The following is a 27,014-nucleotide window of genomic DNA, read 5'->3' on the forward strand; positions in this document are numbered from 1 at the left end:
TAAATATTTGAACTTATTACAGCACTGGTATTTTGTGCGAAGGACAGGGGGCCCAAATTTGGCCCACCCGTTTTTTCAGCGCACTCGTCGGAAATCGCCGACTTCCGAGGGTGAAAACGGCGCCAAAAAGATCTCCCCCGATTCTGGCAGCTCTGTGGCCTCTCCCATGGCTTGGTGCGACGTGGTCTGGCGAACAGAAAGCAGAGAGTCGGGATAAATGGGTCCTTTTCGGGTTGGAAATCGGTGGTTAGTGGTGTGCCACAGGGATCGGTGCTGGGACCACAACTGTTTACAATATACATAGATGACCTGGAAGAGGGGACAGAGTGTAATGCAACAAAATTTGCAGATGACACTAAGATTAGTGGGAAAGCGGGTTGTGTAGAGGACTCAGAGAGGCTGCCACGAGATTTGGATAGGTTAAGCGAATGGGCTAAGGTTTGACAGATGGAATACAATGTCGGAAAGTGTGAGGTCATCCACCTTGGGGAAAAAAACAGTAAAAGGGAATATTATTTGAATGGGGAGAAATTACATCATGCTGAGGTGCAGAGGGACCTGGGAGTCCTTGTGCTGAATCCCAAAAGGTTAGTTTGCAAGTGCAGCTGGTAATCAGGAAGGCGAATGGAGTGTTGGCCTTCATTGCGAGAGGGATGGAGTACAAAAGCATGGAGGTCCTGCTGCAACTGTATAGGGTATTGGTAAGGCCGCACCTGGAGTACTGCGTGCAGTTTTGGTCACCTTACTTAAGGAAGGATATACTGGCTTTGGAAGGGGTACAGAGACGATTCACTAGCCTGATTCCGGAAATGAGGGGGTTACCTTATGATGATAGATTGAGGAGACTGGGTCTTTACTCGTTGGAGTTCAGCAGGATGAGTGGTGATTTTATAGAAACATTTAAATTAATCATGAAAGGGAGAGACAAGATAGAGGCAGAGAGGTTGTTTCCACTGGTAGGGGAGACTAAAACTAGGGGGCACAGCCTCAAAATACGGAGGAGCCAATTTAAAACCGAGTTGAGAAGGAATTTCTTCTCCCATAGGGTTGTGAATCTGTGGAATTCTCTGCCCAAGGAAGCAGTTGAGGCTAGCTCATTGAATGTATTCAAGTCACAGATAGATAGATTTTTAACCAATAAGGGAATTAAGGGTTACGGGGAGAGGACGGGTAAGTGGAACTGAGTCCACGGCCAGATCAGCCATGATCTTATTGAATGGCGGAGCAGGCTCGAGGGGCTAGATGGCCTACTCCTGTTCCTAATTCTTATGTTCTTATGTTCTTATTAGGGAGCGGAGCTAGGGCCCTGAGCGAAAAACAGTGCCGGCAGCTCAACGCATGCGCACTGGAAGTTTTGCGCATGCGCAGTAGCTCCTGCCCCCAGCCGGAGAGTACTCGGTGAGAAGTCCTCATCGGACAGAAAAGTCCTCGTCGGAGAGAAGTCCTGGAAGTCGTCGAGAAGTCCTGGAAGTCGTCAGAGAGAAGTTGTCGGAGAGAAGTCTTGGAGGTCATCGGAGAGAAGTCATAGAGAGAAGTCCTGGAAGTTGCCGGAGAGAAGTCCTGGAAGTCGTCGGAGAGAAGTCCTGGAAGTCGGTGGAGCCATGTACTTGGAGAGATGTTCTGGAAGTCGCCGGAGAGAAATCCTGGGAGATATCTCCTGGAAGTCGTCGGAAAGATGTCATGGAAGTCGTCAGAGAGAATTCCTGGAAGTCGTCAGAGAGAAGTCCTTGGAGAGAAGTCCTGGAATTAGTCGGAGAGAAGTCCTTGGAGAGAAGTCCTGGAAGTCGTTGGAGAGAAGTAGTCGGAGAGAACTCCTGGATGTTGTCGGAGAGAAGTACTGGAAGTTGTCGGATAGAAGTCGTCAGAGAGAATTCCTGGAAGTCGTCAGAGAGAAGTCGTCAGAGAGAAGTCCTGGAAGTCGCCGGAGAGAAGTCCTGGAAATCGTCAGAGAGAAATCCTCGGAGAGTCCTCGAGAGAGTCGGAGTTGGAGAGGAGTCGGAGTCAGCTCACTGACTTCCCGGGCCGAGTTAGGAAGGTAGGACTTAAGTTTTATTTTTTATTTATTATTGATGGTTTTTATGCTTCTTGAATGTTGTTGTAAAGGTGTTTAGTGCTTTGCTAGGTCCTCTCCGCTTCCCTTCGCCCCTCACATCTCTGGCTACCTGCGCTTAACTCTCCGCAAGGGTTTTCTGTGCGGCGACAAGTCGCCACATACGCTGGCCTAAGTTAGTTTGGAGCAAGTTTTAGCTGTCCAAACAGGCTTAAATAGCCAAAACGGACATTGGTGGCTGGTAACACTCCCTTTTGAAAAAAAACCAAAACTAAATAAATCTTAACAAACTCACTTACACTGACACAAATTATATGTGCAGATGAGGATTTTTAAGATTGTATCGTCTGGCCTTAATGGAGTGATCATAACCCCAAAACTTGGCTGGTAACCTGACTGCCCTGTTAAGGCCATCCAAGCAGCTGGTGCCATTTTGAAAGGAGCTTACCACTGAGTGCACAAAGAGCTTACCTGTTTTAGCTAAGTCGGCCCATTTCAATATACAAATTATGACACCGATTGCCAAGCTAGGTTGTAAATGGTTGGAGTGAATCGCCAGTCACGCTCCGATCATTTCCATGGGCGATAAAGCAGAAGAAACCCAGTCAAGGTAAGTCTTGCATAATTTGTGCAGGGCAGTAGGAGCGGGATTGCTGTTCCGGGCGCCACAAAAATTAATCTGTGCCGCTGTTACCCCATGACCTCCGCCCTCCTCAAACTTCCCTCCCATCCACCCCCCTTGCCCCGCACTTACATGTCGTGGTTATGGTGGTTGTAGATGACGTGGTTGGAGTTGTCGTGGTTGGAGTTGTTGTGATTGTAGGTGTCGTGGTTATAGATGTCGTGGTGGTTGTGGGGCTGGTGGTGGAGACAGTAGTGCTTGTGCTGGTAGTTGTAGAGGCGGTTGTGCTGATTATTGCACAACATACTCTAATTCTGTAGTCAAGACACACGAGGGCAGTATTAGAAGATGATGGGGTGCATTTGAGTCCATTTTGTAAATCACATGTCACAGAGTCAGGTGTTACTGAGATTGGCTGATTGGGGTATTTAAGGGCTTCACACTGAATGCTATTAAATGAATTATCGGGACCACATAGATTCTCCGGCGACTCTTGATCTCCTCTGTTTGTCATATTTGGTGTAAATGTATTGCTCCAGCTTGACCAATAACCATGACAAGGCTCCACTGTAAAATAAAGAGAAAAACTGATCAACTTATGCAAATGCTTAATAAAAAAAGACTGAAGTGCATTCATATACTGCCTTTCATGTCCTCACGGTGCCCCAAAGCACTTTACAACCAATGAAGTCCACCTGGGAAGCCACACTGGGCCTCGATTTAACATCACATCCGAAAGATGGGACCTTCGCCAGTGAAGCACTCCCTCAGTATTGCACAGAAGCGCCAGCCTAGATTACGTGCTCAAGTCCCAGGAGTGAGGCCTGAACCCACAGCTTTCTGATTCAGAGGCAAGAGTGCGACCACTGAGCAAAGGTTGAGAGATGGTGTTATGAAGATATTACTAAAATTGACTGGATTTCTGAGGTAATAGTAAGTTCATGTCTCAGGTATAAAATATAGACTGTTTAACTCTGCTTCTTCTCCACAGATGCTGCCTGACCTGCTGAGATTTCCAGCATTTTCTGTTTTTATTCCAGATTCCAGCATCCGCAGTTTTTTGCTTTTGTAGACACTTGTATATTAACTGAACCGTAAAGTACTAAAAACATTTCTACTCTAAAGCACAGAATGCTCAAATAGTTTTTTTATTAGTGGCGGTACAAATTGTGAAAATTAACATCTTCACTTGTTCTGATCCAGCAACATTTTGCTCAAAATAATTTACGTGTACAGAAACTGGTGGGTTGTAGTACTTCGAAAAACAAACTAGTTAGTCTGATCATTACATCGCCAATCTTTGTGAATTTGCGTGTCATATTTAACAACATGATTCCAAAAATAAGAATGGCTATTACCTTTTAAAGCCAATTACCGAGGTTAATCATTTGGCCTCATCAGTTGCTGTCACTATTGTTTCAACATCAAGGTAAATATTTGAACTTATTACAGCACTGGTATTTTGTGCGAAGGACAGGGGGCCCAAATTTGGCCCACCCGTTTTTTCAGCGCACTCGTCGGAGATCGCCGACTTCCTCGGGTGAAAACGGCGCCGAAACGATCTCCCCCGATTCTGGCTGCTCTGTGGCCTCTCCCATGGCTTGGTGTGACGTGGTCTGTCCATTAGGGAGTGGAGCTAGGGCCCTGCGCGAAAAACAGTGCCGGCAGCTCAACGCATGCGCACTGGAGGTTTTGCGCATGCGCAGTAGCTCCTGCCCCCAGCCGGAGAGTCCTCGGTGAGAAGTCCTCATCGGACAGAGAAGTCCTCGTCGGAGAGAAGTCCTGGAAGTTGTCGAGAAGTCCTGGAAGTCGTCGGAGAGAAGTCCTCGGAGGGAAGTCCTGGAAGTCGTCGGCGAGAAGTCCTGGAAGTCGTTGTCGAGAAGTCCTCGGAGAGAAGTCCTGGAAGTCATCGGAGAGTTGTCCTGGAAGTCGTCGGAGGGAATCCTGGAAGTCGGTGGAGAGAAGTCCTTGGCGAGTCGGAGGAAAGTCCTCGGAGAGTCTTCGAGAGAGTCGGAGTCCTCGAGATTATCGGAGTCGGAGAGAGTCGGAGAGGAGTCGGAGTCGGCCCACTGACTTCCCGGGCCGAGTTAGGAAGGTAGGACTTAAGTTTTATTTTTTGTTTATTATCGATGGTTTTTATGCTTCTTGAATGTTGTTGTGAAGGTGTTTAGTGCTTTGCTAGGTCCTCTCCACTTCCCTTCCCCCTCCTATCTCTGGCTACCTGCGCTAATTTCTTAACTCTCTGCAAGGGTTTTCTGTGCGGCCACAGGTGCCCACATACGCTGGCCTACATTAGTTTGGAGCAACTATTAGCTGTCTCAACTGGCTTAAATTGCCAAAATGGGTGTCGGTGGCTGGTAACGCTCCTTTTTGAAAAAAAAACTAAATAAATTCTAACTAACTCACTTACATTGGCGCAATTTACATGTGCAGAATGGGGATTTTTAAGATACTCCAGAAAAATCAAGTTGTTCCAAAAAAAACGGAGCAACTCCTGGCCAAATTTGGGCCCAGGATTTGTACTCCAAGTTAATTTAGAATATGTGTGCATTCAAATTCCTCATCGATTCCGTGAGTAATAAACTTGTGTTTGTTTATTCATTATAAAACTTTTTCTTTTAACTTTCCATCCGAACATAATAGGTCGGCTGTTGTCACTGACCAGTTTGGTTCCCTTTAAGTACAATCATCTTATAATTGCCTGGATTTTGTGGGGCTGAGTCCTCAGAATGGTCCTGCAAGTTCTGGTTTCCATGTGCGCGAAAACCCGGAACTCACAATCTGTCAAGTTTCGCATTGACAGAACTTTCGCTTCTGCTGAAAAAACACTTTCACTGGTATAGAGTTCGGCTATTTGCTCAAAATACTACCCAGTGAAAAATAAAGGCTACATTAGAGGGAGCAGTGTGTGGCGGCCCGTCCTGGAAATTGGCGCGGTCCCGGCCTGCAAGACCATCAGCAGGCCGGGGCCATCGGAGGGAGCAGCGTGTGGCGGCACACCACTGCAGGAGGGCGACAGCTGCGAAGTCAGGTCGCTGATTGCGGTGCGGTCAGGCACAGCAGGAGGGGCAAAGGAGCAAGAGTTTGTAGAAGGAAGTGACTGGGGCCTAGGAGAGGCGAGGGCCCAGGAGCAGCATGAGCCAACCCACATTCCTATATATGTGCATGCTCGGTCTGTGCAGCAGAGCTGGTTGCCAGTCGTATTGGGTAATCCTTGTCACTGGACCAAGACCTAGCTCTGTCAAGCCCGTGTGGTGGCTGGTGTGCAATGGCCACCACACGTTAAAAAATCCAAGCACAGGCATCTTCCACCCTCCAAGATGTAGTTCGGGATCTGGAATATTAGGTCCTTCATTGAAACACTTGTGAACTCATCCTTTTTTAGCGTGGAAGCAAGTCATCCTCGCTTCGAGGGACTGCCTATGATGATGATTATGACCCAGCGAATGCCCACTAAACTTTTGCAGCTGGTAAAAGCAGACATAAAGCCTTCTTTTACCAGTGTAAGGGTTAAAATAAATGTTAAAATAACATTTTTCAAATGATTAAAACATACACATACGTTTGAATTTAGTTTAGGTAAATGTTGGCTTATTTTAAAATGTTTAAATTTATTTTTGAAAAAGTTAAATTTTTATTTTAAATGCTTAATTAAAGGGTCTTTTAATTAATTTTTACATAGGAACACTTATTTTTATTTAAGTGGTATGAATTCTTATTTATTTGGGGATTTCTAATATCCTTATGGGGATTCCATATGTAAATGGAATCCCGAAAAGCATCATAAGAATCCCCCTTTTTGATTGGTTGACGTGATCACAGGGATGTTTGCGAACCACGTGCGCCCCTGGGATCTGTGGGCCTTTACGCAGGCGTATGCCTGCAGGCTCAGGACCTGAAGAGTCCCAAGCTCCGGAGACACCTGGTTCATTCGGATTTTTTTTTCAGTTCAAAGGCGTATTCTTCTGCTATGCTGCTAACCCCAAATTCAGGGCCATTGAGTTTGCTGGGTAGGAACTGGAAGTCCTCACATGTAGTATTGTGTAGCTGCCTTGCACCTTCCCAGTGTGGCCCCTGTGCACCATTTCATGATGCTTTCTTATGCATTACTGTTTTATATATTATAATTGTCAAATCTTCCTTTGCTTTGACAAGCAAGAAAACACTTAGGGGTACAAATTTCCCTCTGCCCGTAACGGGGCGCTCCCACGCCATTTCGGTGGTTTTTACCACAGTTGCGGTTCAGGTCGCCTCATTCGTGAAATTGCACTGTTCATAATTTTTTTGTTTTGATCCAGAAGTCGGTCATAATGGGGGCAGTGACTACACCCGAGAGGCAAAAACGCGGCGGTGACAGCAACTGAGGGTCGGAAGTTGAGGGCAGTGCGGAGCGGCCCCTGCGATGACATCATCATGGTGCCGTGTTACCACAGCTCTGCCCTTCACTTAAAGGGGAGAGCCACCCTGCTTTTAAACCTTCGGGCCACTGGGCCACCAGAGAAGGTTTCGGCCAGGCCTGTGGCTTGGCAACCCAAGTTAGTTGCCTGGCCGAACCTGGGGTCATATTTGTCAGGCCGACTTTTCAATCGGCCAACAAAAAAAAAACATAGCGGCAGTAGGCCCTCCCCTTTAAGGGAAGCTGCACCGCCACTGTAGAAAGCCACAACTCACTGGACCACCGGGTGAAAGCTTGTCTTGGCACCGCCAGGCAGGCTGAAAATTTTCAGAGGGGAATGTCGCCTTCGGAGGGTTAGATCGGCGGTGGACACGGTGATGACACGCATACTGTGGATCGACAGCAGTGGAGTGATAAGGGGGGATTGGGGCACCGCTGGGAAAACTCGGGAGGGCAATTGGGCTAGCAGCGGCCATTCCACCAAAAGTCAGCAGCCACTCCATTCAGCAGCATGGCAGCCGATTTGCGGTGGTAACAGGCCTTAAAAAAAGGGGCAATTTTAATCCCTTAGAGTCTTTTGTAATCTCTTTTGCATTATTTCTAGAATATTGTTTCCATAATGGGGTTGATTTTAACTTGTATCTTCTGGCCTTAATGGGGTGATCATAACTTCACAATTCGGCCGGTAACCTTACTGCCCTGTTAAGGCCAACCAAGTGGCTGGCACCATTTTGAAAGGGGCCTGTCACGGAGTGCCCAAAGAGCTTGGCAGTTTCAGGTAGGAGTCCCGTTTCAATAGGGAAATAGGTTCCTGATTGCCAATTTAGGTCGGAAATGGTTGGAGCAATCGCTAGTCATTGTTTGATCATTTCCATGGGAGATGAAGCAGAAGAAACCCAGTTAAGGTAACTATTTGCATAATTTTTGCAGGGCCAGTAGGAGCGGGATTGCTGTTCCAGGCGCCACAAAAAATAATCTGTGCCGCTATCGCCCCATGACCTCCGCCCTCCGCAATCTTTCCCCCCGTCCACCCCCTTGCCCCGCACTTACATGTCGTGGTTATCATAGTTGTAGATGTCATGGTTGTAGATGTCGTGGTTGGTGATATTGTAGATGTCGTGGTTGGAAATGTCGTGGTTGGAGATGTTGTAGATGTCGTGGTTGGTGATGTTGTAGATGCCGTGGTTGTAGACGTTGTGGTTGGTGATGTCGTGGTTGGTGATGTCGTGGTTGGTGATGTCGTGGTTGGTGATGCCGTGGTTGGTGATGCCGTGGTTGGTGATGTCGTGGTTGGTGATGTCGTGGTTGGTGATGTCGTGGTTGGTGATGTCGTGGTTGGTGATGTCGTGGTTGGTGATGTCGTGGTTGGTGATGTCGTGGTTGGTGATGTTGTAGATGTCGTGGTTGGTGATGTCGTCGTTGTTAATGTTGTCGATGTCGTGGTTGGTGATGTCGTGGTTAGTGATGTCGTGGTTGGTGATGTTGTAGATGTTGTGGTTGGTGATATCGTGGTTGTCGATGTCGTGGTTGTCGATGTCGTGGTTGGTGATGTCGTTGTTGGTGATGTCGTGGTTGGTGATGTTGTGGTTGGTGATGTCGTGGTTGGTGATGTCGTGGTTGGTGATGTCGTGGTTGGTGATGTTGTAGATGTTGTGGTTGGTGATGTCGTGGTTGGTGATGTCGTGGTTGGTGATGTCGTGGTTGGTGATGTCGTGGTTGGTGATGTTGTAGATGTCGTGGTTGGTGATGTCGTCGTTGTTAATGTTGTCGATGTCGTGGTTGGTGATGTCGTGGTTGGTGATGTCGTGGTTGGTGATGTTGTAGATGTTGTGGTTGGTGATGTCGTGGTTGTCGATGTCGTGGTTGTCGATGTCGTGGTTGGTGATGTCGTTGTTGGTGATGTCGTGGTTGGTGATGTTGTGGTTGGTGATGTCGTGGTTGGTGATGTCGTGGTTGGTGATGTTGTAGATGTTGTGGTTGGTGATGTCGTGGTTGTCGATGTCGTGGTTGTCGATGTCGTGGTTGGTGATGTCGTGGTTGGTGATGTCGTGGTTGGTGATGTCGTGGTTGGTGATGTCGTGGTTGGTGATGTCGTGGTTGGTGATGTCGTGGTTGGTGATGTCGTGGTTGGTGATGTCGTGGTTGGTGATGTCGTGGTTGGTGATGTCGTGGTTGATGATGTCGTGGTTGGTGATGTCGTGGTTGTAAATGTTGAAGTTGTAGAGGTTGTAGTTGTTGGACTTGTCACACTTGTACTTTCTATAGAAGAAAAATGATTTTAGATTATTCAATCAACAGCAAACATTTTGATTATTAATCATATGTAGCAACTAAATTACAAAAATAACAATACCAATACCACTCCTATCAAGAGTATCTTTACTTGCCTTAAGATCTCAGTAAGCTTTTTGTAATCCACCCAGGAGTGAACATATCTGGTAATTGTTTTTAGCTGCTGTCTTTGAAAACCATAGTGCATCATATTAGACTGCGTTTTAAGTAACAGATGTCAAGCAAATTAATTTTACCCAAGCACATAAGAAACAATTATATAATTATTATATATTAGCTCCAGGGATGTGGATCTCAGTATTACCCAAGAAAGAGGTAGTGGGCCTTCTTCTAATTGTGCTTTGTAGAAATTAACTATACACTTAAGTGGTTGGCCAGATCATATCAGAGGTCATTAAGAGTCAACCACATGTGTGGACGAGAGTAGGCCAGATGGGGTAGGGATAGCAGGTTACCTTCCCTGAAGGACATTGGTGAACAGTCTTTTACAATAATCCAGCAGCTTTTATGATCCTTTTTTCTGGTGCTAGTTTTGGGCCAGAATTTTACTGTCGCCGATAGGGCAGGATCTAAGGCAGGTGAGCTGTCAAAAATGAAATGATTGACAGCGGGTCAGGAGCTGCTTCCACGTTAGTCCCCCAGGGGTCGGGTCTGTCACCGCTGAACAGACCCGACACCAAGCAGCGGGAGAGACAATTTAGATTATTAAGAGGTTGTTAAAAGGCAATTAAACACCATTCTGCACTGTATTTCCCATTTTTCCAGCTTTTTGATGAGGTTCACAGAGCTCGAGGATCACGTCAGGTAAGTAGTTCGGGTGTAGCATCAGTATCCATTCTTCTGACTAGTTGACAGCTACAGATGTGGTATAAAAGCTATCATTTCACAGTTGTTCACTTTCCAATCTCAGAAGCTGGAGCCTTCAGGATTTGGAAGATAAATTTGCGCTTTATGTAGGTTGGAATTTTGAGTAAACTCTCTCTCCACTGTCACCTCTTTGGCACACCGTCTCTCACCATTGATAGATCGCTTCTGTTATCTCAACCTCACCTGCTATCTATTCCATCAGTATCAGTGCCCTTTAAAAATTCTCACCTTGGTCCTCAGAATCCCACCACGATCAGCCCCAACACCAGCATCACCAGGCACAACAGCAGCACAACAACAACATCAACGTACTCCGCAATCACCTGATGCTGCACAAGACAGAGGGCATCAGCACTGACCACATTGCTGCCCCTGACCACATTGCTGCCTAGAAGGCAAGGGCTGGCCGTACCATGGCCAGGTTTACTACACTTGACGCTGTATACATTTACTGCCACATGATGGGTCAGGTTGGCACCATCCCACACCAGCACCATAAACCATCGCTGCATGCCCAACTCATTAACAGAAACGTTACATGAATATTGGTTAAAACACCCCATTACCTACCCTTGTGTGTTGTTAGTTGGTATGATTGGACTAGGATGAGAATGAGTGTTTGGGGTAGCAAGTGGGATGGGGAAGTGATAATGTGGACAGAGAGAAGGGGGTGGGTGGAGGTGTAAAGTAAATTGTGTGAGTAAGGATGTGCAGGAGTCGAGTAGGGAAGTCAGAGTGGTGGGGATGTGATGAATGGCACAGCAGAATGAGGTTGAGTGTGGCTTAGCAGTAATGTTTCATCATCTACTTAGATCATTGAAAGTTTTGCACTGTTACAGCCAGGTCCTCTTGACGACATCCCTGCTTGTGCCCTCCGGTGCAATGTGCAACCAGGCTGCGTTGGTCTCCTGGGAGGTCTCTTCATCCATTGGAAGGGAAGAGAACCTCCCTGCGTGCTGTGATTCCCTCCATAAGCATATGCAGGGAGTCATGGGAAAGCCTGGGTGCAGCCATGCACCTTTGTGCAGTGCTCGTAAGTGTTTGCAGCAGCTCAATGCTGTAAAACACTGACAGCACAACTGTCAACATCAATTTGGACATGGTTCCTTTAAGGAAACCGGCTGATGAAGCATCATCAAATGACGTCATCACATCCGCTTCCTTTTAACTGGCCGGGAAACGTCCCGGACTCGCCATGGTAGACAAAATCGCAGCTTTGGATTTTCAACTTCTCAGTTGCCAGCCCAAATCATAACCTTTACACTGCTGCACCTATCTATTATTTATAGCGGATAATCTTCCACCTAGCTTCTTGAGTAGACAATGAAAAAGAATGCACCCCAAGAACTAAGCTAAACTAAGTGTTAAATGCACATAGCAGCTGCAGTTTCACCTACCGGGACGGAAGCAAGGCGGCCGTAGTCTGTAGCGAGGTCCTGGTCCGGTGCTGGTTCCATCCCTCTCTCTACAATTGATTTTTATCTTGATTGGGTTTGTTAAGCCCGCCCAGTGAGGTTCCCGGCCAATTAAAAGAAAGCGGATCTGATGATGTCATTTGATGATGCGTTATCAGCCGGATTCCTTAAATGGACCATGTCCACATTGATTTTGACAGTCGTGCTGTCAGTGTTCTACAGCATTGAGCTGCTGCATACATTGACAAGCACTGCACAAAGGTGCACTGCTGTGCCCGGGCTCTCCCATGACTACCTCCATATGCTTCTGGAGGGAATCACAACACGCAGGGAGGATGTTTTCCCTTCCAATGGGTGGAAGAGGCCTCCCCAGGAGACCAACGCAATCTGCTTGCACATTGCACAGGAGGGCACAAGGAGGGATGTCATCAGGAGGACCTGGCTGCAGTGGCACAAACCTTGCAATGATCTCAGTAGATGATGAATCGTTACTGCAAAGCCACACTCAACCTCATCACATCCCCATCATTCTGCCTTCCCTCCCCGACTCCTGCACATCCTTACTCACACCAACTTGCACCTCCACCCAACTCCCTCTCTATCTACATCATCACATCGCCATCTCACTGCTCACCCCTCACACTCACCCTCATCTTCATCCTGGTCCACTGGTACCAATTAACAACACACAAGAGTAAGCACTTGGGTGTCAGTGCCAAAATTCATGTAAAGCTTTTGTTAATGTGTTTCAAACATTGAAATCTTTACTTTCAACACTTTGCCTTCTTGGACAGATTTGTGTGCACCTTTGGAAGTGGCTCAGTGAATTGCAGTGAATGGTGAGATATAATGGTACCCCCTACCCCTCCCTCAATGGTGATTTGTGTGAAAGAAATGGCTTGGGATTGCAGAGATGCTTTATGATGTTGATGTGGGGTGCTGCCAACCTGGGACATCAGTGTGGCAGCCAGGGTATAATCCTGGTCATGGTGAGGCTATCCCTGGCCTCCCGGGCAGCAATGTGGTTAGATGCTGATGCACCTGCATCCTGTGCAGCATCAGGTGATTGCGGAGAAGGTTGTTGTTGTTGGTGCTGCTGGTGGTGCTGTTGGTGTGCCTGGTGGTGCTGGTATTGGGGCTGACCATGGTGGGATTCTGAGGACCAAGGTGAGATTTATTCAAGGGCACCAATGCTGATGGAATAGATGGCAGGTGAGGTTGGGATGACAGAAGCGATCTGTCAATGGTGAGAGAGGTTGTTCGAAGGAGGTGACAGTGGATAGAGAGTTTACTCCTAACACTTACAACCTGCATACAGCTCAAATGTGTCTTCCAAATTCTGTAGGTTCTAGCTTCTGAGATTGGAAAGTGAACAGCTGTGAAATGGTAGTTTTTATACCATACTTGCAGTAGTCAACTATTCAATAGAATGGATATTGATGGAACACCCGACTTATTTACCTGACGTGATTCCCGAGCACCGTGAACCTCGTCAAAAAGCTGGAAAAATGGTAAGTACAGCGCAAAATGGTGTTTAATTGGCTTTTAACAATCTCTTAATAATCTAAATTGTCACCCCCGCCACTTGGTGTCGGGTCTGTTAACCGCTAACAGTCCTGACTCCTAGGAGACTAATGTGGAGGCAGAATGACAGCGGGCTCCTGATCCACTGTTAATCATTTCTATTTTGACAGCTGACCCATCTCTTATCCCGCCCTTTCAGTGCCGGTAAAATTACAGCCATAGTATTTCTTCTTTCTTTCAGGAGTATTAAACTGACTGGTTGTTTTTCTGACATTCAAAGTGCTTCCTCTCAGAGATTTCCAAACTCAATTTATATTTGGGGAAAAAAGTTATCACGACTACCTTGAATTTGTATATCTGACCTCTTCAAAAAGGAACCGCCAGTCAAATATAAATGCAATCAATCACACAGCATTATTTAAGTTTGAATGATATAGTTCTTAGGTATATGAAAAATCATATTGGAACATGCCCAACATATCACTCTGGCTTTAGCTGGCTGATAAAGTCCACATGCACTGTGACTGTGTTTAAAGGGGCAACTACCAAACCAACACGAAACAAAAATAAAAGAACATCTTTGTCACACCTGGAAGCACGCATTAATTATTACTAAGGTGGGGTGATTTTCAACTACCAGCTGTCTGTCTCTTGCCTGAAAAATTTGTGGCCGCTGTTGAAGATCGGGGGAGGGGAGGGGGCACATCGGCTGCCCCATTGATGCTCAGAGGATACAATCTTGAAGTGGGACAAGTAAATGGGCGAGCAGCACAACCGCCTGTTTCAGGCATGAGGCTGCTTAAATATGCAAATCAGAGACCAACGGCAATTGCAGGACCCTGTTTGCAACCTTCAGATGCAAATGGGTGGAGAATGCATTCGTCCTGAAAAGCCAAGCAGAAAGTTCAGGTGGAAAAGGATCTGTGCTCAATTTTCATGTGTATAGCATACATTTATCAGGTACTATATGAATGCTAAGTGCAGGAAAATCACCCCTCATGTATTTTAAGGTGTAATTAGGCTTTGGTCAGTTGTAAAGGCCGCGAACGGGTTTTTTCACACCACCTGGGAAGTGATTTGGACACAATAGGCATATTTTACTCCCCCTCTCCTCCCAACCTCCCGAGCCCATTGCATGTCTGTGTGATGAGCCCACCCCATCGGGAAATTCACTACATACACGTTAACTTCAACAACTACCAATAATACTGACATTTATTTCAAATCATAGCCCCAAATTATTACATCACACAAACATATGTTATTGACCTGTTGTGGTGGCAGTTGTCGTAGATATTGTAGAGGTTGTACTTTCTAAAGATGAAGATAGATAAGAGTTACTTCAAACATCACATTGTCAAATGTCCTTTTGATTTACAACATCAGTCATATTTGGAGAAAAAATGTCAAAATTATCGCCGGTGATTACACTGTCCCTTGAAGTGGACAGTCGGGGCAGAAATTCACTGCTACCTGAATCGGGTCGCACCTACCGCTTTTGATGTGTTTTTGCTGCCCTGGTGGATGAGGTGGCCTCTAGTGCGAAATTCAGCTCTTTGTCACTTTTTTTGAGCAGACCGGAAATTGGTCATAATGGGGGCGATAATGCAGCTTGAACACACGAGAGGGGCGGAAGTGGAGGCGGGACGGAGTATCCGCCACTGTCAGTCATCAGCTGATGACGTCATGACGCTTGTGCGACACCACGTCTCTCCCCTTCACTTAAAGGGGAGAGCCGCTGCGAACTCTGCGATTATTTTAGTTAGGACCACTGGGCCCCCAGGGAGGGTTTTGGCTGGGCCAGCGGCCTGACACCCAAGAGGGGGTGCCAGGCTGCCTGTTGGCGGCCTGGCTGAACCCGGGGGCATAACTGTCCAGCTGACCTATGAGTCGGCCAACAAAAAAAATAAAATGGCGGCCGCGGCTGTGCGCCCTCCTCTTGAATGGCCGCCGCATAGCCATGTTGTACACACAGCGAACATAGTGCACCAACAGAATAAAACTGTTGAGGCACCACTCGATGACCCGAAGATTTTTTCCCCTGAAATTAGGTTGAAGTGCGGGAGATGGGTGGTGCGCGCTTTGATGATGCATTTAGTAGGGGGCAGCAGCAGCGGGGCGGAAGTGGGGACCACCGGGAAAAGCACCAAAGGGAATTTCGCGAGCGGCGGACATTTGACTTCAAATTGGCGCCGTGACTGCTGCTTTCTGGCAGTAAGAGGCATTTTTGGGAAGCTGAATTTCGACCCCGAAGTCTCCTCAGTCGTTAGAAACATAGAAAATAGGTGCAGGAGCAGGCCATTCGGCCCTTCGAGCCTGCACCGCCGTTCAATATGATCATGGCTGATCACACAACCTCAGTACCCCACCCCTGCCTTCTCTCCATACCCCCTGATCCCTTTAGCCGTAAGGGCCACATCTAACTCCCTTTTGAATATGTCCAACGAACTGGACTCAACAACTTTCTGTGGTAGAGAATTCCACAGGTTCACTACTCTCTGGGTGAAAAAGTTTCTCCTCATCTCGGTCCTTTTTGGCTTACCTCTTATCTTTATACTGTGACCCCTGGTTCTGGACTTGCCCAACATCGGGAACATTCTTCCTGCATCTAACCTGTCCAGTCCAGTCAGAATTTTATAAGTTTCTATGAGATCCCCTCTCATTCTTCTAAATTCCAGTGAGTATAAGCCTAGCCGATCCAATATTTCCTCATATGTCAGTCCTGCCATCCCGGGAATCAGTCTGGTGAACCTTCGCTGCACTCCCTCAATAGCAAGCACATCCTTCCTCAGATTAGGAGACCAAAACTGCACACAATACTCAAGGTGTGGTCTCACCAAGGCCCTGTACAACTGCAGTAAGACCTCCCTGCTCCTATACTCAAATCCCCTCGCTATGAAGGCCAGCATGCCATTTGCCTTCTTTACTGCCTGCTGTACCTGCATGCCTACCTTCAATGACTGATGTACCATGACACCCAGGTCTCGTTGCACCTCCCGTTTTATTAATCCGTCACCATTCAGATCATAATCTGCCTTCCTGTTTTTGCCACCAAAGTGGATAATCTTACATTTATCCACATTATACTGCATCTGCCATGCATTTGCCCATTTACCTAACCTGTCCAAGTCACCCTGCAGCCTCTAAGCTTCCCCCTCGCAGCTCGCACTGCCACCCAGCTTAGCGTCATCTGCAAACTTGGAGATATTACATTCAATTCCTTCGTCTAAATCATTAATGTATATTGTAAATAGCTGGGGTCCCAGCACTGGACCCTGCGGCACCCCACTAGTCACTGCCTGCCATTCTGAAAAGGACCCATTTATTCCCACTCTTTGCTTCCTGTCTGCCAACCAGTTCTCTATCCACGTCAATACATTACCTCCAATACCATGTGCCTTAATTTTGCACACTAATCTCTTGTGAGAGACCTTGTCAAAAGCCTTTTGAAAGTCCAAATACACCACATCCACTGGTTCTTCCTTATCCACTCTACTGGTTACATCCTCAAAAAACTCGAAGATTTGTCAAGCATGATTTCATTTTCATAAATCCATGCTGACTTGGACCGATCCTGTCACTGCTTTCCAAATGCGCTGCTATTACATTTTTAATAATTGATTTCAGCATTTTCCCCACCACCGATGTCAGGCTAACCGGTCTATAATTTCCCTGTTTTCTCTCTCCCTCCTTTTTTAAAAAGTGGTTTTACATTAGCTACCCTTCAATCCATAGGAACTGAACCAGAGTCCATGGAATGTTGGAAAATGACCACCAATGCATTTACTATTTCTAGGGCCAGTTCCTTAAGTACTCTGGGATACAGACTATCAGGCCCTGGGGATTTATCGGCCTTCAGTCCCTTCAATTTCCCTAACACCATTTCCTGACTAATAAGGATTTCATTCAGTTCCCCCTTCTCACTGGACCCTCGGTTCCCTAGCGTTTTCGGGAAGTTATTCGTGTCTTCCTTAGTGAAGACAGAACCAAAGTATTTGTTCAATTGGTCTGCCATTTCCTTGTTCCCCATTATAAATTCACCTGATTCTGACTGTAAAGGACCTACATTAATCTTCACTAATCTTTTTCTCTTCACATTTCTATAGAAGCTTTTGCAGTCAGTTTTTATGTTCCCTGCAAACTTACTCTCATACTCTATACTCATACCCTAACCCTAACCCTAACCCTAAATTAAACCCTTAGTCCACCCCTGCTGAATTCTAAATTTCTCCCAGTCCTCAGGTTTGCTGCTTCTTCTGGCCAATTTACTCGCCTCTTCCTTAGATTTAACACTTTCCCTAATTTCCCTTGTTAGCCACAGTTGAGCCACCTTCCCTTTTTTATTCTTACTCCACACAGGGATGCAAAATTGTTGCAGTTCATCCATGTGATCATTAAATGTATGCCATTGCCTATCCACCATCAACCCTTTAAGTATCATTCTTCAGTCTATCCTTGCCAATTCACGTCTCATGCCGTCGAAGTTTCCTTTCTTTAAGTTCAGGACCCTAGCCTATGAAGAATTCTACCATATTATGATCACTCTGCCCCAAGGGGCCCCGAATGACCAGATTGCTAATTAATCCTCTCTTGTTACACAAGACCCAGTCTAGGATGGCGTGCTCTCTAGTTGTACCTAGATCGCTCTTTTATTCTACTCTGTTAAGAATCTTATCATGTTCTATTTTCCCAAGTGTACTCTGCAATGAACTGTATCTGCCATCTATCTGTCCACTCCTCCATTCTGCCTCATAGTTTGACAAACTTCTAATTTGGTATTATCAATAACCTTCATTGTCATTGCCCTTGTGACTATCTGTTGCTCTTTGCTCCCAAGGAATCTCACTATTCATGTGACTATATTCCTTTTAGTTTCAGATGCCTCAAATTTGGTAACATTTGGAAACCTATTAAATATTTTCTGAATTTTTTTATCCACACACAGCATTCAATGCACTGACTTCCTCAGAAAAGTCATCAAATGTGAAATGCCCTTCAAAAATCCATGTTAAATAATTGTTAACTAATTACCTCATCATAACTAAGTGTTCATTATTTTTATCCTGTATTATGCACTCTAGAAGTTTACTCGTCATCAAGGTAAGACAAACTGGCTTTCAATTTCCTGGGGCTTCCCTTTCCCCTTTCTGGAATGGGATGTAATACCTGCCGTCCTCTAGTCCTGTTTCAAAACATTTTAGAAAATTATGGCTATTGCCTCCTCTATCACCTGACCAACATCATTCAGTATTCTGGATTCATGCCATCTGGTTCTGGTGACCTTGATATTTTTAGTCCCATTCATGCCGATAGTTTCCTTTTCGAATATTTGCTTCCAATAGTAGCTCTTCCACATCCTCCTTATGCATTCCTAAAGTTCCCTTTTCACTTTCCTTCACAATATGACAATAATTTTCTTTAAATTCTTGGCATATATAGCAACCAAAATGTGAAACAGAATTATAACTTGGAACTGCTTTCACAAATCCATACATAATATCCAATAGAGCTATTCACCTGTTGAAGTAGTGGTTGGAGTGGTGGTTGGAGTGGTGGTTGGAGTGGTGGTTGGAGTGGTGGTTGTCTCTGGAGATGGAGAAAAGTTATTTCAGTTCATTACATCACAACAATATCTTTTTAATTTTGAGTATTAGCCACATTTTGTAACACGGCTTCATAGAAACATAGAACATAGAAAATAGGTGCAGGAGTAGGCCATTCGGCCCTTCGAGCCTGCACCGCCATTCAATGAGTTCATGGCTGAACATGCAACTTCAGTACCCACTTCCTGCTTTCTCGCCATACCCCTTGATCCCCCTAGTCGTAAGGACTTCATCTAACTCCTTTTTGAATATATTTAGTGAATTGGCCTCAACAACTTTCTGTGGTAGAGAATTCCACAGGTTCACCACTCTCTGGGTGAAGAAGTTTCTCCTCATCTCGGTCCTAAATGGCTTACCCCTTATCCTTAGACTGTGACCCCTGGTTCTGGACTTCCCCAACATTGGGGACATTCTTCCTGCATCTAACCTGTCTAAACCCGTCAGAATTTTAAACGTTTCTATGAGATCCCCTCTCACTCTTCTGAACTCCAGTGAATACAAGCCCAGTTGATCCAGTCTTTCTTGATAGGTCAGTCCCACCATCCCGGGAATCAGTCTGTTGAACCTTCGCTGCACTCCCTCAATAGCAAGAATGTCCTTCCTCAAGTTAGGAGACCAAAACTGCACACAATACTCCAGGTGTGGCCTCACCAAGGCCCTGTACAACTGTAGCAACACCTCCCTGCCCCTGTACTCAAATCCCTTCGCTATGAAGGCCAACATGCCACTTGCTTTCTTAACCGCCTGCTGTACCTGCATGTCAACCTTCAATGATTGATGTACCATGACACCCAGGTCCCATTGCACCTCCCCTTTTCCTAATCTGTCACCATTCAGATAATAGTCTGTCTCTCTGTTTTTACCACCAAAGTGGATAACCTCACATTTATCCACATTATACTTCATCTGCCATGCATTTGCCCACTCACCTAATCTATCCAAGTCACTCTGCAGCCTCATAGCATCCTCCTCGCAGCACACACTGCTACCCAACTTAGTGTCATCCGCAAATTTGGAGATATTACATTTAATCACCTCGTCTAAATCATTAATGTACAGTGTAAACAGCTGGGGCCCCAGCACAGAACCTTGCGGTACCCCACTAGTCACTGCCTGCCATTCTGAAAAGTACCCATTTACTCCTACTCTTTGCTTCCTGTCTGACAACCAGTTCTCAATCCACGTCAGCACATTACCCCCAATCCCATGTGCTTTAACTTTGCACATTAATCTCTTGTGTGGGACCTTGTCGAAAGCCTTCTGAAAGTCCAAATATACCACATCAACTGGTTCTCCCTTGTCCACTCTACTGGAAACATCCTCAAAAAATTCCAGAAGATTTGTCAAGCATGATTTCCCTTTCACAAATCCATGCTGACTTGGACCTATCGTGTCACCTCTTTCCAAATGTGCTGCTATGACATCCTTAATAATTGATTCCATCATTTTACCCACTACTGAGGTCAGGCTGACCGGTCTATAATTCCCTGTTTTCTCTCTCCCTCCTTTTTTTAAAAAGTGGGGTTACATTGGCTACCCTCCACTCAATAGGAACTGATCCAGAGTCTATGGAATGTTGGAAAATTACTGTCAATGCATCCGCTATTTCCAAGGCCACCTCCTTAAGCACTCTGGGATGCAGTCCATCAGGCCCTGGGGATTTATCGGCCTTCAATCCCATCAATTTCCCCAACACAATTTCCCGACTAATAAGGATTTCCCTCAGTTCCTCCTCCTTACTAGACCCTCTGACCCCTTTTATATCCGGAAGGTTGTTTGTGTCCTCCTTAGTGAATACCAAACCAAAGTACTTGTTCAATTGGTCTGCCATTTCTTTGTTCCCCATTATGACTTCCCCTGATTCTGACTGCAGGGGACCTACGTTTGTCAGTATTAGGAATGATTCTCATTTTTAAAGCACACATTAATGGAATGTTGAGATAGAGAAAGTGAGGCATGTGGCCTCTTCAGCTGCTGTCACTGATGTTTCAAAAAAGCACAGTAAGTATTTGAAGCCACTGCGTCATTGCTATTTTGTGATAAGGACAGGGGCAGTACCCCAGGCTAATCCTGAGCATGTGTCCAACTCAAATACTCACTGATACATTCGTCATAAAGCTGTGATGCTGTCACTGAAAAAATGTTCCCATTAAGTTGGATCCACAATAAAATTTGAGATTTATCCCTTTTCTGTTTTCTTGATTTAAGACTATTATTTTATAATGAGATATTCCAAAGGCAAGGTGGAAATCCTGCACAAGTAACCACAGTGCAATCATCCCTATTGCACTCCCATGTTTTATTCTGTCACATGCCTAACCTGCCTGTCAAGGAACAGATCGACGGCCCATTTTACACACCGTCGGATTTTATTTTGAATGGAAAGAAAAATTGTCAGAATGTGAAATGGGCACTTCATCCGAATCGATTAGTTTCTTGCCGGGCGGGTTAGGTTAAAATTGCCCCATGTTTCTCAATTGCAACATCTCCTTTTACTTCCATGTTTAACAGTCAATTTACAGTCTCTGAATCATTTTAGTACAAAATTTTTGAGTAAACATGAAAGTTTGAATGATACTAAATATCTTCACTTGTCCTAATTTTACATGGTTTGCATAAATCATTTGGTATATTCAGGAAATGACAATAGTCAAAAATTCTTGAATCATGGGGGTTTTGTTCTAAACAAATGTACATATTGGAACATAATTGTTCAGGAAGAGAAAAGCTATTGGCAGCAAGATTGAACACAAGGGCTGATTGCACAATTGGGCACTTGCATGAGGTACCGGTTGGGAAATCAGAAGCTCGTAGTCCCGAATCTTTTTCCATTAATTTAAATGGATATAAGATCAGGGCCTGCTGGTTGCAGTTTCCCAACCAGTGCTCCTAGTGACACCACTCCTCACCGGAGCACCCATTTAGGGAATCAACCCTATACTTTGCCAAACTGCACTTAAACGCATGCGATTCATTTGTGGGTGGAATCTTGTAGTTGTGATTGTACTTTCTAAAGCTGAAGAAAAGCCATTTCATATCATTACATTGGCACCTATCGTTTAATTTTAAGCATTTTTTATTTGGTGGCACGTTAAGTATAAAAAGTTCAGTTAACTTGTGTAAACAGGAGGTTTCAAAAATACATTGGCATCTATGAATTCCAAATTTAAGAAGACACAGATTCCTGTATTGTTCTGGAGTGTTATTTGGATGTCTTGAACATGATATTTGCTTGGCCAATGGAATAATTAGTGGCAAATATCCCTTGTGAACAATTAGTGTATATTCTTGAGCATATAACACGAAAACAGCCAGTGCTTTGAACAGAAATTGCAATATTACACAAGGGGAAGGAACTGTTGTCACTATGTTAAGGGTTGGGAGCAGAATATATTCAAAAGTTCAATATCACGATTACTATGGATTTAGAATTGAGGGGAGAGTTGTCCTTGTTTTAAAAAAAATATTATTCTTTGATTAATATGCAGTGAAAACAATTTTATATTAGAAAGTAGATTTATAAACTGCTTGACTTATCACAAGTTCTGCACGGAGTTCACACACTATACAGAGGGTTAAGTTGGGGAACAGTACTTGGTAGATGATTTACTGTGCTGTATGCATTACTGAAAAATAAAGTTTACTTACCACAGCTGACCATTCCATCAATGCACATACTGTAAAATATTAAATGTTCAGATTTATTTTTAGGAAATCAATTTTAAAAATCCTTACACTGTATATAGTTTCCATATGCTTTTCAATCATCTTTACACTACAGGTACCAGTTAGAGATCGGTACATTTGTAGAAGTAGATCAGAATTATACTGCTGACTCTACTTCGCTCTCTGGTGAGGGAAAAACAGAGTTTTTTGCCTGTCTAATCCCCAGTACCCATAAGTCATTTACATTTTCACATGAATATATTGCTTTCAGCTGACACTGAAAGGATTAAAATGAACATTTACAATAATTGGGGCTGGATTTTTGACTTTTGAGATTTCGGGGCTGTAATGGAGGCAGGGCAGGCCTGATACTGCCTGGAAAAGGTTTGCGTCCTCCTCTGCAAAATTCGGAAAAAAATTAGGTTCCATGATCGGGGGTGCAAAATCAGGCTTTACACGAGGACGTTTTTGCGCCCCAGCTGAAAATCGCGGCGTTAAATAAGTCAGAATAATGTGCAGGACAAGGTTGTGCAGATGCCCTGATTTTTGTTGATTGCGCTTGTAAATAGTTTCTTTAATTTAATGCATGTCATTATTCTTCAGTGCCCTGTATCATAACATTGTCTATTGTATGGTTTTCTTTTGGTGGGGGAAGTTTTTGTTACTTTGTTGCAGTAAAATGTATGTTTGATCCTTTTCCGTTGGTGTACAATGTTCACTGGAGATGTGCCTTTAAGGGGGCACATCGTGTCCAGTATTATCTCCATCCCTCAGTTTCCTCCATTTAGGAGAACCGGTCCATTATGAGCTGGCGACGTGTGATTCTTGGTTTGGCAGCATCTCCACGCTGCCTCCCCGTGGATGGTGTTGCTATCCAATGGGGGCCTCACCAGGCTCCTCTTCATCAGCCTCCTCCTCCTCCTGAGGTGGGCCTGCAATCCCCACTGGCAATGCCTGGCCCCTCATGATGGCCAAGCTGTGCAACATGCAGCACACCACAATGCATTTGGAAACCTGTTGAAGGTTGTAGGAGATGGCATATCTCTGTCAGCACTTCCTTTCAGAAGTGCAGTCTTGTCACACACTGCTCCTCAGAGAGCTTGAGGTATGAGCATTGGTGCCTGTAAACCCATGGGGGGTAAGCCCGCCTCTCTAGACGTCTTCGGCCTCTCCTCATCCGTGGCCCAACATGGCCAAGAGCCCCTGTTGTATCCTGACGCCGCCTAGCAATAGCATGGAGCATGATACGCTGGTGAACTAGTAATGCCCCCATTAAATTCTTTCAGTGAAGAAGTAAGGACACTGTAATGGCAGATAAAAGTACCGCTTTCAAGTCAGTGCTTCATGCAGCGTGCTGTACGCAAACGTTACAGTCAATGAGACCTGCGATATAGAAGTCTCCTCCCTCAATTACATACGCCACAAATACCGCCTAATGGACCGTGGAAACGCTTGGTTTTTCAGGCATTTCCTGGGATGGACGTATAATGGGGCATTAGGGCCTAGTCCGGGGCGCTAACGTAACGTTGCACGCTTGAGGTCATGATCTCACTGAAACTAGAGGGCGGGGCGGTAATTTTTTGCGGTGCCGCAAACCCTGAGTCGAACTTGCCGACCGAGCGGTAAAAGCTGCATGCCCATCGTTATGCCTAAAAACACCCTTTACCGCCCCTCCGAGGCACTACCAGAGGTGATAGGGAGCCAAAAATCCAGCCCTTACACTATTTTGACAGACAGCATGTGAGTATTTTGAATTTAGCTTTGCACCAGTTTTACTTGTATTGTAGCCAGAGTAACATCAAAGCATCTGAGGATATATTCTGCAACTTTAGCATCACTGCAGAAAGGCCGAGGGGGATGAGGAGGGTAGGAGGGAGAGAAACTAGAAGTTCAAAGTTCTCAGGGTTTTCCTCCTCTTTTAACACCCGGTACTGTTCTCACCAATCAAGAGTGAAAAACATCTCCAATATTCACAGATTACTAAATCACCTTATTTTAAACTAGTTTACTCATTAAAGGCACAATCAAAACCACTTTATATTAATAAATCATGTTTAGCTCATTTTGAATTGTTTAGGATGAAGTTGCTATTCAATGACAAATCCTGGGGCTAAAAATTGTGTTTGGATAGCGAGTTGTTGGCCCATTTTAAATCCTGTCCGATTTTCTTTTGCATTGACTTCAACAGAAAAAAAAAATCGGGCAGGTTGTAAAACGAGCTATTGATTTGCTATCACCGAAGAGCATTTTCACCCTCTCCCCTATGCTTTAAATAGCATTTATACTAACAATATTCTGGTGATAAACTACTTTTTAAACAGTACATGAAACTGAAATTGGCCTTTTTTGAATAAATAAGAGGATTTGTTATTCTGTTCATGTGTTTAAAAATATGGGACCCAGAAGCGGCGGAGTCGAGGAGCAGCAGGGTCATGGCCCAGGAGCAGCGGGGTCATGGCCCAGGAGCAGCGGAGTCAGAGGTGAGGTGCGGCGGGGTCGAAGTTGAGGAGCGGCGGGATTGTGGCCCAGGAGCGGTGGGGTCGTAGCCCAGGAGCAGCGGAGTCAGAGGTAAGGTGCGGCGGGGTCGAAGTTGAGGAGCGGCGGGGTCATGGCCCAGGAACGGCGGGGTCGTGGCCCAGGAGCGGCGGGGTCAGAGGTGAGGAGCGGCGGGGTCAGAGGTGAGGAGCGGCGGGGTTGAAGTCGAGGAGCGGCGAGGTCGTGGCCCAGGAGCGGTGGGGTCGTGGCCCAGGAGCGGCGGGGTCGTGACCCAGGAGCGGCGGGGTCGTGGCCCAGGAGCGGCGGGGTCGTGGCCCAGGAGCGGCGGGGTCGTGGCCCAGGAGCGGCGAGGTCGTGGCCCAGGAGCGGCGGGGTCGTGGCCCAGGAGCGGCGGGGTCGTGGCCCAGGAGCGGCGGGGTCGTGGCCCAGGAGCGGCGGGGTCGTGGCCCAGGAGCGGCGGGATCGTGGCCCAGGAGCGGCGGGATCGTGGCCCAGGAGCAGCGGGGTCAGAGGTGAGGAGCGGCGGGGTTGAAGTCGAGGAGCGGCAGGGTCGTGGCCCAGGAGTGGCGGGGCGGAGTCGAGGAACGGTGGGGTCGTGGCCCAGGAGCGGCGGGGTGGAGTCAAGGAGCGGAGGGTTCGTGGACCAGGAGCGGCAGGGTCGAAGTCGAGGAGCGGCGGGGTCGTGGCCCAGGAGCGGCGGGGTGGAGTCGAGGAGCGGAGGGTTCGTGGCCCAGGAGCGGCAGAGTCCAGGAGCGGCAGGGTCATAGCCCAGAAGCGGCGGGGGTCGAGGAGTGGCGAGGTCGTGGTCCAGCAGCGGTGGGGTCGTGGCCCAGGAGCGTCGGGGTTATGGTCCAGGAGCGGCGGGGGTCGAGGAGCGGCGAGGTCATGGCCCAGGAGCGGCGGGGTCGAGGAGCGGCGAGGTCATGGCCCAGGAGCGGCGGGGTCGTGGCCCAGAAGCGGCGGGGTCGAGGAGCGGCAAGGTCGTGGCCCAGGAGCGGCGGGGTCAACGAGCGGCAAGGTCGTGGCCCAGGAGCGGCGGGGTCGTGGCCCAGGAGCGGCGGGGTCGTGGCCCAGGAGCGGCGGGGTCGTGGCCCAGGAGCGGCGGGGTTGTGGCCCAGGAGCGGCGGGGTTGTGGCCCAGGAGCGGCGGGGTCAACGAGCGGCAAGGTCGTGGCCCAGGAGCGGCGGGGTTGTGGCCCAGGAGCGGTGGGGTCGATGAGCGGCGAGGTTGTGGACCAGAAGCGGCAGGATCAACGAGCGGCAAGGTCGTGGCCCAGGAGCGGCGGGGTCGTGGCCCAGGAGCGGCGGGGTTGTGGACCAGAAGCGGCAGAATCAACGAGCGGCAAGGTCGTGGCCCAGGAGCGGCGGGGTTGTGGCCCAGGAGCGGTGGGGTCGATGAGCGGCGAGGTTGTGGACCAGGAGCGGCAGGATCAACGAGCGGCAAGGTCGTGGCCCAGGAGCGGTGGGGTCGTGGCCCAGGAGCGGCGGGGTCGAGGAGCGGCGAGGTTGTGGACCAGAAGCGGCGTCATGGCCCAGGAGTGGTGCAGCATATAACAACAGCGGGGTCGGGGCCGAGGGATGGTGCAGCAGAGCTTGGTCTCCAGTTGTCTTGGTTAACACTTGCCACTGGACCAAGGCCTTGCTCTGTCAAGCCCGTGTGGTGGCTGGTGTGCAATGGTCACCCCACATTCAAAGAATTCAGGCACAGGCATCTACCACCCTTCAAGATGTAGCTCGGGACCTGGAATGTCAGGTCCCTTATTGAAACACCTGTGAACTCATCTTTTTTTTGGTGTAGACGCAGATCATCCTCAAGACGAGGGACTGAATAATACTACTATACTAATCTAATGGTTACAATTTCAGTATAAGTCATCTGTACTTTCAATCTAATTTAAGTATCAGGGTAGCAATATGCATTCACCAAGTTACTTACTGTTTAGCAAATTAATGCAAGTTTTAAAGAAATTTTCAGTTGGATTTCAGTTTTGATAGCAAGAGAATATGGCGCTACAGAAACTATAGCAACTGATATCGTAATGTGAATGGGTCTAATAGCAAACGATCATATTCAGCTTTAATAT

General features: G+C 46.8%; 1 protein-coding gene across 1 annotated transcript in view; it reads right to left on the bottom strand.

Annotated features, from left to right (window-relative positions):
* Positions 1–27,014, bottom strand: part of LOC139278099 (mucin-2-like) — a 169,522-nt gene that overhangs the window by 69,735 nt on the left and 72,773 nt on the right. The window contains exons 27-31 of the mRNA XM_070896758.1: positions 22,418–22,446; positions 18,684–18,752; positions 14,436–14,480; positions 8,119–9,327; positions 2,805–3,239 (exon numbers count right to left, since the gene is read on the bottom strand). Of these exons, the coding sequence (XP_070752859.1) occupies positions 2,805–3,239; positions 8,119–9,327; positions 14,436–14,480; positions 18,684–18,752; positions 22,418–22,446 (1,787 nt within the window). The remainder of the gene's footprint in view (positions 1–2,804; positions 3,240–8,118; positions 9,328–14,435; positions 14,481–18,683; positions 18,753–22,417; positions 22,447–27,014) is intronic.

The sequence above is a fragment of the Pristiophorus japonicus genome, chromosome 13 (assembly GCF_044704955.1).
Source record: "Pristiophorus japonicus isolate sPriJap1 chromosome 13, sPriJap1.hap1, whole genome shotgun sequence".
Lineage (NCBI taxonomy): Eukaryota > Metazoa > Chordata > Chondrichthyes > Pristiophoridae > Pristiophorus > Pristiophorus japonicus.